A 10415-nucleotide genomic window follows, 5' to 3' on the forward strand; every position below is an offset into this window, starting at 1 on the left:
AGCAAATAAAATCTATCGTGATCCATTAATAATTCGGCATAGCTTTGATATTTGTACAAAAGTTATTGTTTTACAAAAATATTCCGTAAAATGTATTCATAGACTTTCTTTCTTATATAAGTAATGAACCTTGTATTAAGCTTCATGACGGATAATTAACAGACATCAAAAGTTTTTAAAAGGCAAGAGATACTTGATAGTCGTTGTGATATATGGACTAAAAGAGTTTGAGATGATATAAAATAAATATTTCTAAGTTTGTAATAATGAAAGTTGAATATCCTTAACTGCACGGAATGTGAAAGTGGCTGAATATACTTGAGAAATAAATTGCTTTGAAGTGTAGTGGGTTGTCACTAACAATTGTTGAGATTAAATTTATCAAATTATTATTGCAGTCGTATATGAGTTTCTTTTATTACCAAATATTATTGCTTAAGAGTTAAAAGAGAGGAGTGAAAAATTTAACATTTTAAAAAGTAAAGAGAGTAAGAAAAAAAATATTTAATTAAAGAAGATAAAAGAGGAAAAAGGTATAATTTCATCAGTTAGATCAAGTATCCTTATATTGAATTTAAAGACTAAACCTTTTTTTCACAGAGTAAAAAATTATTTGTAGGCTTAACAAGAAAAATTATCACCACGCGCGAAGCGAGGATATGTTACCTAGTATATATATAAAGGAGACTTTAAACTCATCCTATGTGGCATGTCTGAGAATCAAGAATTGTTATTTATCTTTTTTGTGGGTTTTTTGAGCTTTTTTCTGTTAATTTTTCCTCAAAAAATTCATAAAATAATTTAAAAGATTCAATTAATGAGAAAGCACATTCCTTTAACTTTATAAAGATGATTAATGACACACATTCAAGTAAATTAAATATGAAGAAAATGTCTTTTAATTTTCAAAACGGTTTATCTTTAGCATGTAAGTTATCTTACTATAAAGTAAGAGTGATCTAAGAAAACTGCTTTTGAAATATCAGTGATGCATACTTAGCTTGGTGTTTTTTGAATGGATTGTTATGCAATACTAATTAATTATACTACTGTTTTCGTAATTTATGGAATGTTATGTACATTTTTACTTCCTCCGAGTGTGTATTATATATATTTTTGTATGTGGTTTGTGGGGCTGTTGTGAGGTTATTGAGGTGTATGACTGTTTGAGTGTTTAAATCTGATTGATGTGTTTTTATTGGTTATAGGTTGAAGCAGGAGAAAATGTCACGACAGTACTTTAATCGTTCTATGTCAAAGTAATTCATAATAAAGTAGGAGGGGAATAAAGAGATATTTATTTTACTATTTTGGAGATATTTCTTTGAACCAATTGTTGATAAGAGGAGAAGATAACAAATGATCTGAAGGAAAATTTTAATCTGATGATTTCGATATCGATATTTGTTAAGAAGGTAAAAGAAGTATTGATTTGTACTTCCTTTAAATTGTTCATCCATCATTATATTTCAATTCTTTTATATTAAAAATGATTCTCTTGACTTTGATTTTCGTTCTATTAACATGTTTCTCTCATTTAAAGCTGAATCTTTTTGTAATGGTTTATTATTTAGTTTTTTTTTTCTTAATTGTAACAATACAAATTAGGTAGAGTAGAATATACCGAAGGATTCCTTTAATAAATAAGTATATATGGAGAAATTAAAATTTTCTAATCCACTTGAATTTGATTGTTCAACAACTATTGCAGATAATGATGAATATAAAGAAGCAACTGGGAGTTCTACAAAAATTAGATGAGATTCATATAGATGAACGAAGGAGCACATTTTTGTTTTGTATTTTGAAAGTACCCTGAAAAAGAGTGAGAAAAGGAAAACAAAAAGAAAGAAAAGGGAAAAGTTGGTGAAAATGCCAATAGAAAAAAAATTACTAATTGTGAAAGCAATTTTTAAGGTGAAAAATTTACTTATCATCTAATCGACCAACAACCAAAAGGTTTGTTTTAGGCTTTTCAATATTGTGCTTTTCCACGATTTATTTTTTTATTTTACTTTTATTTTTAAGTATAAATAAATGTGTCATATTTTCTTTTTATTTTTTATTTAGATTTTTAAAAATTTACTTCTTTATTTTTACAAATATTTTAAGCTTAACGGTATTAAACTTGTATGTTTAAATTAGATTGTAAAAGAAAAATTAAAGATGCATGTCTTTGATATTATTACTTTTATCTGTTTGAAATTATATCAAATATGCCTTCTTTTTTTTCTTTCCTCTTCTTCAAATATTATTTGATATATTTATTAATTTTTAAAAGTAAATATCCTATATGACATATATTGATTAAGACCCAACATACAAAACATATTTTTAACCCAAAAAAAGAAAATATTTTGATACCTTACATATATATTTAATTTTAGACACACACACACATATATAGGAGACTCTTAGCCGATCCTATGTGGCATGTCGTAGAGGCCTTCAATGCTATTTATTTTTTTAAATATTTTTGATAATTTTTTTTATTTTAAAAGATTAAAAACTCATCTTAACATTATATACAACATTAAAGAGAGTCATATTAAATAAATTTCATCCTTAATGCAATTAATTTCTTTACATTTCTGCTATGTTAAAAAAAGAAAATTTAAAAAATCATTTCTAAAACTCTCTTAATCATGTTAAATATTCAAGAAAAAACTGAAAAATATTTGCGAAAACTAATGTGGCATACTTCTAAGGACGCTAATCACTCTTAATTTTTTTGGCATTTTTTTCTGTATTATTTATTTATTATCATACAAAAATAAATATGTTAATTATTACTCCTCCATTTATTTCTATTCTCTATTGCTAAAACTTAAAAGGAACAAAATTTACTATTCCACTAATTCATATTTTTTATTATACACTTTAAAAGTCTAAATATTTACTAATCCAAGTTTTCATTTCCTTTATAAAAAATCAAGCATCAATATATGTGCAAACTTCTTTCTTCATTCTTTTCACACACACACACACACATATATATATATATATACATACATACATACACACACATTTTTTTCTTCATTCTTTTCATTAATTAATTTATTTATTAAATAAGAAAAACTCAATCATATTTACTATTCTAATTAAATTAATGAGTTACAAAAAAACCTCTATCTATTTGAATTTTCTACTTGAATAATATGTCTCCCCAACTCCCTTTTACCTAATTTTTTTGAATTATCCAATCTATAAATAATAGTCGTCGTCCGTGAAGTTGTTGAATGCAAATTTAATTACTATGATCATTTAGTTATTTTTTTCCTTTCTTGATTTTCTTCTTCATCTTTTTCATTGATTGTGTGTTTAATAATCAAAATAGATGATATAAAAAAGATGATGTTTTGAATATTCTTCAAAGGTTCATCAAAGAGATGTTCACATTAGTTTTGTACGAGTTCATCAGTTTGAAGAAGGGACTTCAATTGTCTTTGAAGATTCGTTAAGAAAATGGTCATAGTAATTTAGAATAATGTAGAAGTTTGAATGATTTACAAATATTTTGAAGATTTATTAGTGTATTATTTTGATTTCAATCAATATTATTTTCTTTTTTTATTTTATTTCTTCATTTTGAATAAAGATGCTTGATCACATCTATAACTCGCTTTTATTTAGCAAATATTAAATTGTAAAACTCTCCTAACCAACATATTAAAAAGCTCAATTAGCAAATTTTACTCAATTAACTTTGATCTTCTTCTTATTATTATTAGTGCATGTGTTCTGTTTTGTGTATATTTTTTGTCAATTTTTAATTAATTTAACTATGTTGATTAAATATATACTGTTTTACAATTTTCTTGATGTTATAACACATGATTTTTTGCTAATAGTAATTTTCTAATATTTTATCACGATTGAAAGATATATTATCAATGTTACATTTCTCATACTAATTGACTATTAATGCCTCTAAAAATTCTATGACATTACTATATTAGAAATCAGTCAAAGAATAAATGAACGAATCATTTTTTAGTCTTTTAGAATTTTTATGATACATTTTAATTAAACATACCCCAAACCTCACTTTGTGGGAATACACCAAATATGTTGTATTTGTTATTTTAATTAAACACATAATATCGATATTTTTCAATGTGAATGAATAACATATGACAATCATCAAACAATGTGCGATAGTAATGTAATCGTACGAGAATATTTTTCATATGATTGATTTTAAAAATTATCAAGCATGTATAATCTATTATTTATCTCCTTATAAATTTGTTTTTACTCAAATAATTTATCTCCTTTATTTTTCTTTATGGTTATTTAATTTTCAGAATGAGAAGGTGCTATATACGATATACAATAAATCAAAGAAAGAAAATTATATATATATGTGTGTATCTAAATAAAAAATAATGCAACACCTCTCTATGTTTAAAAAAACACAATTTTTTTTATTCTCTCTCTTTTTTTTAAAAAAAAGAATCATTTATGTACCATGTTAGAAAAGTTTAAAATTCACTCTAACTCTATTAATTGTATTAAATACATTATGTTAAAATTAAAAGTAAAATATTTCTTTAACTTCTCTTAATTCTTACTAAAAAAATAAGTTTCCTCATTTAGTTCTCCTAATAACATATCTATATAGTATGATCGAATATATAGACTATTTTTCTTACTTACATTGTAAATGAGATGTGAATAAAGATTAGAAAGAGTCATGTTTTAGTTCTACTATAATAAATGTGTATATTCAATAAATATGTATTTTACTTATGATAAAGCACAAAACGTTTAATTTTAGTTTTTCTATTAAAAGGAGGAGTTATCTTTTGATGAGTCATTATCATATATTATTTTTAGTAATGACCGTAATAATAATGAATTTGTAACAATAATTATATTAATGTTGTTAAAGTTTTTCACTGCTCTATATCTGTTAGGAACAATTATTGATCCAACTCTTAGTACCGTTTCTACAACTTGACCCTATATGTACTCTTGAAAATTTAATATTTTGTTTCTCTGTAATAATCTCTACAGAATGGCGTAGATATGTGCCACATCAAGTCTGTATATAATATCATGACTTATTTTAAATATATACATTTCATTTTGCATTATTATTTCAATTCTTTTGTGAAGTATAACCTCAAATATAACTTTTACTATTACAAATTTTTTTTTCTTGAGATGCTTTCTCAATAAATACCATATAAAAATGAAGTTGATCGAGATATAAGATCTCTAATATTAATGAACCGTACGCTATACAAATACATATTAGATAAACCTTAATATAGAAAATCAATACCAAAGAAAATCAAGAAATAGAAGAAGAGTTTACTAACATCTGCCTTGCATGCATAACTATGTTAGAAATATAAATCAAGTATTTTTCTTACTCTAATGTATCCAAATATATTTTTATATATTTATATTACGGATCGAATTATTTATACATAAAAAAAATAAAGTAATTTATAATCAATAAAACTTACAAGATCGTGACTTAATTTGTGTTTTTTTTCTTTTTATATAATACTTATTGAAATAATTATCAACTAACAAAATCAACAACAACAACAACAACAAACCCAGTGTATTCCCACCTAGTGGGGTCTGGGGGGTAAGATGTACGCAGTCCATACCTCTACCTCTGATGAAGTAGAAAAGCTGTTTCCGAAAGACCCCCGGCTCAAGGCACGAGATACCACACAAATACATAGTAAAGCACAGAAGCAGATTACATAACATAAATACGGCACCCATAAGTAATATAAAACAGAGGAAAGCAGAGGAAAGCACACATATTCGTAATAAAACATGAAATACGGAACACGGAATCATAACAGGAATAAAACCCCCACCAAGTAATCCCTACACTAGCGACCCAAACTGGCCCTAATCCTCTGCCGTAATTCGCATCTTCCAGACCTTCCTATCTAGAGTCATGTCCTCGGTGAGCTGTAACTGTTCCATGTCCCGCCTAATCACCTCACCCCAGTACTTCTTCGGCCTACCCCTACCCCGCCTAAAACCATCCAACGCTAGCCTCTCACACCTACGGACCGGGGCATCCATGCCCCTCCTCTTCACGTATCCTAACCACTTATTCGCGCTTGGCGCGAAATTTAATATTTTTGAGTAATTGATTTTGTTAGGCAACATTTAGATATAAGTTTCTCAAAACAAAAGATGTTCTTTGGATAGGCAATCACTACATTACTCACTCAGATGGGACATTTTGAATATGCAATAAACCTAGTGCATGAACTCTGAACTGGTTCTAATATAGAAGAGGAAATAAATAGGGGTGATAACTATTACAAACAATTGAAACTTCAAACACACCAATGAAAATATCCTTTGCATGCACAAGAGTGATCAACTTTTGCTGATTTGTGACTGAAAAAGTGTGCAAAAGCAAAGTTTAACCAACTTGAAAAGAAAAAAAACGTTTCATCCACAAAGTCTTGTGCAGCTCTCAAACTTTTACACAAAGAACTGCTGTAAAATTACTAAAATAAAGGACCATCAAGGACAAACGGACATACATCAATCACTCCTAAAGAAAAGAAAAGCGCGAGGTTAAATTACAAAATTCCCACTTCATCCATTTCATCATCATCCTCGTCGTCCCAACATCCCATGAAAACGATACCAGGATGGTAAGCCATATTTGAGCCTTGATGACCTCCAATAGAAAAGTCGTGCACCATGCATCCAAAAACATCTCGATTGTACTTCAACACAAATTCTTGAGATGGCTCTAGGACCTCTATCTCAAATGTAGAGCCAAGAGGTCGCCCTACAACTCTCACATGACTAACACTGCACATAAGAATGAAATATCAAAAAAATCACATAATCAACCAGCCTTCTTATGCAACATCTACAATAAGGTTTTCCTGTCAGTAGTGCAATGCAACTCCACTACAACAATTTGTTGATTGATACAGCAGCAAATATTAAGTAGACCTTTCAATCAAAGAAAGAAAAGATGAACACAAACCGTATGTAAAACAAGTTGTCCATTTCTTGTCTCTGAACTCTGCCCAGAAGTTGAATCTGCAGATATCCACCAATGCAAAGCACAGGTTCTGGCAACTTGAACCGCTGAAAGCATTTTTCCTGGCCATTAAAGTTTGATCTGTTAATTCTCCTTTTCATGCAAATTAGTCTATGACACCCCTTTCATTGACTTCGCGAACAAATTTGACTAGTGTTTACTTACAGTAAGCCTTAAACAGAACAAAGCCTACGACTACTCTCATCATCAGGAAAATTTTCCCCAAAAAACAGAGAAAACTGGGTAAACAAGACTGTATTTTTCAGGAAAACAAGACCTGTGTCATAGGGAATTCTTCAGAAGTATATGTCCATATAAACTTGTCATCAGTAGGCTGTTGCTGGGGCATTTTCAGGAGAGCACGCACATCTCTCAAGGATTTGGGGTGCCCGACGCGAAATCGAACAGATTTTGCAGAATATATGGGCTTGCCGGGCTGGAAATAAGCTGAAAAATTTATGTATTAGTCAAGAGGACCAAATAAAGCTTCGGAAGCCTGTAAAACTCTAATTATAAATTTGAGGGGCATCTAAACTAAGAAATTTAATAGTTACCTTCAAAAGGTTGCATACAAACTTCAGTGATCACACATAGATGAGCCTTCAATTTGTAAAGTAGTGTCTCGGGGGCATTCGGATCACTGTGTCCTTTGCTCGACCAGTATGAAGGAAAATTTAGATATTCGTCCATTGGAATTAAGGTATTGTCAATGCTTTCATCTGGATATTTATCCGTGCTTGAAGCGCTGACTGCATAGCCTATGCAATCGTTTCGACATGACTTTGATGATTCAATAGCTTGAAGTAGAGAAGCATAAACTTCATGCTCTCTTTTTAGATACTCCCAGTTGGAATTGCTAGATCCAACATCTTTTGGTTCTGGTGCATTCAAATCGGGTTCTGTTATACGGAGAATCCTGGAAAGCTGCTGAAACCTTCCCACACACAGTTGCTTAGAGAGTCTGTTGGTAACCACTGCAAATCAAGTAAATCATCAACCTATTTGTTCTTCCAAATGGTAATAAACTTCCAGTGATAAAAACATGCCAAGATTTCTCGAAGAAAGGATTAATGTAGGCAATTTCTTATGAAAGAGATTGTAAAGTTCCTTGAAATTGATGCCACATCGTCAAGCCAAAAGGCAGCAAAGTCAGATCGCGTCAGTGCAGAGTATAGTGCCAACATCAAAATAACTTATTTGCATTGCAAAACCACTAAGAAGAAAAACCTGCTTATCAAAATAGTTAAAGAAATACAAACAATTAATGAACTACTTTACACCATGCAACTGGGCAAGCTCCAGACAACTAGATTGTTCAGGTAATAAATGATAGGATGAGCAAATAAGGCCATGTATGGTATCATATTACTAGATGAAACTTCTAGATAGTCATCAATATATTAATATAAACTATGCTAGCCGTGAATTCGTTCAAAGCCAAATCAATTGATTTTTAAGAAAAAGAACTATGTTTCTTTTTAGTGTTTAAGGATGAACAATGGTCCCAGGCATGCCCAAAAGCTGAACCTACCCTTTCAGTTGTTGAAAAATGCAGTTCGTACCCAGAGGTTTCTTTTTAAAAAAATTGTGGAATGTCTATTTACTTCATCCAATGAAATCATTTGAAGATATATTTATCTTCTTTTTTTGTTTGATAACCATGGTGTTCGGGTCAGCTTTCACACACCACGACTAAATCCACGGAATACCTCGCACTCCACCAGCAACAAATATCTAGTAACTCTGTCCACCAAAGCTAGAACGGATGGGAAGAAACATCTAGTGTTTTTTGTCTCTACTAGGATCGGAACCTGAGGCCTCAGGTTTTCAACCCACTTCATTGACAACTAGGTCACACCCTAAGGTGCCATTTAAAGATATATTTTATAGTACCAAGGATTATAGTCGGGTTAAGTTTAGTTCCACCAAATGAAAGTCTCAAACATGTTTTAGAGCTTTGGTGAAAGTTCTCCAAATATTCACAAAAGTCAAAACAACCACAGAACTAACTCTCCTAAAACTTAAAGCACTCGATATCGCTTTCCCAAAAAAAAAACACATTTTCAATCTGGATTTCACTTGATGATGAGAGTTGATCTCTAATCATTCTACAAGTGTGCATGCATTGAACTACTTAAGGACTGAGACAGCTCACATCCATTAATTCATCAAATTCACTGAAATAATAAACAATGTGCTCCCTATAAATTCGGACGTGATTAAGTTAGTAACTTATCCGACAGGCTGCCTTATTTGACCTCTCCATGCATTTCTTATAATCATGATAATCGTGATAAAGTAATTTTAAAAATTCTTCTAGTCAACTTCCTTCAACTTTTTTTCTTCATTTTTTTTTTGTTTTAGACTTTTACCAGAGGCCAGGGAAGGATAGGTTCTTTCTTGATCAAATTCACTGAAATAAATCAATAATAAATGATGTGTTCTCTATGCATCCAGATGAAAGTGATTTAGCGAATCATATAACAGGCTGCCTCACTGGACTTCCCATGAATGTTGAAGGTTGTCCAGACCCCACTTTGTGGGAATACACTGGATATGTTGTTGTTGTTGTTGTTAAGAAATGATGTAATATAATAATGAAAAAAAATAAGAACGCCATTTCAGTCTCACATCTTAAACAGCGACTGTTTTAAGGAAGAAGGAAATCTTGATTAGCTTACCAAATTGGCGCCAAAGGCGAGAAACAGCACCAGCACGGACCACATCAGCTGGATCATTCAAACGGCTCATAATGTCCAGAGATACATCAGTTTTAAGCCATTGCACAAAATCAATATGGGTTTCCATAGCACAACCAACACGTAATCCCCTAGATAAATTCAATGTTCCAAAACCTGAAAGCGTCAACAAACACAAACAAATCACGCAATAAGAAAAAAAATCTTTTACAAAGAAAGGGAAGTAAACGACAAGGTTATCACTTATCAGCACTAATATAGGGAATCAGAGTTAAATTAGCAAACAAATCCCAATTCAGATAAATGTATGAACTTAAATACCAGTTTACATAAAATGACTTGCTTAAACGGCCAACAAAGAATGAACCTTCACATAAGTCCATCAATTAACTGCACCTCAATACCAAATTACTCGGTGCCAGCCATTTGAATCTTCTATACATCCAAATCCCCTCTATTATAGGTCCTATCTCACATAAAAATCTCATCTTTTTTTTTTACCCCTCCCTAGGAGCTTCCATCCTTTTGCTCCCTTGGTGACTCGAACCAACAACCATCAGGTTGGAAGTGAGAGGTGCTTACCATCCGCAACTCCCTCTTACCACATAAAAATCTCATCTTTCACAAAATTAACCATTTTTTCCAATTAACAAAAACCATAAAGAAAA

At 30.5% G+C, this 10415-nt stretch overlaps 1 protein-coding gene across 1 annotated transcript; it reads right to left on the minus strand.

The window, feature by feature from the left end:
- Nucleotides 1-6344: 6344 nt before the first annotated feature.
- On the minus strand, nt 6345-9903 carry LOC107873481 (F-box protein At4g00755; the record flags this gene model as incomplete). The annotated part of the gene is given in 5 exon segments (XM_016720343.2): nt 6345-6810; nt 6992-7110; nt 7326-7495; nt 7603-8022; nt 9730-9903. Coding segments are annotated over 5 exon segments (1121 nt in total), but the record flags the coding sequence as incomplete, so codon positions are not given.
- Between the last annotated feature and the right edge of the window lie 512 nt (nt 9904-10415).

This window comes from Capsicum annuum, chromosome 1 (genome assembly GCF_002878395.1).
Source record: "Capsicum annuum cultivar UCD-10X-F1 chromosome 1, UCD10Xv1.1, whole genome shotgun sequence".
Lineage (NCBI taxonomy): Eukaryota > Viridiplantae > Streptophyta > Magnoliopsida > Solanales > Solanaceae > Capsicum > Capsicum annuum.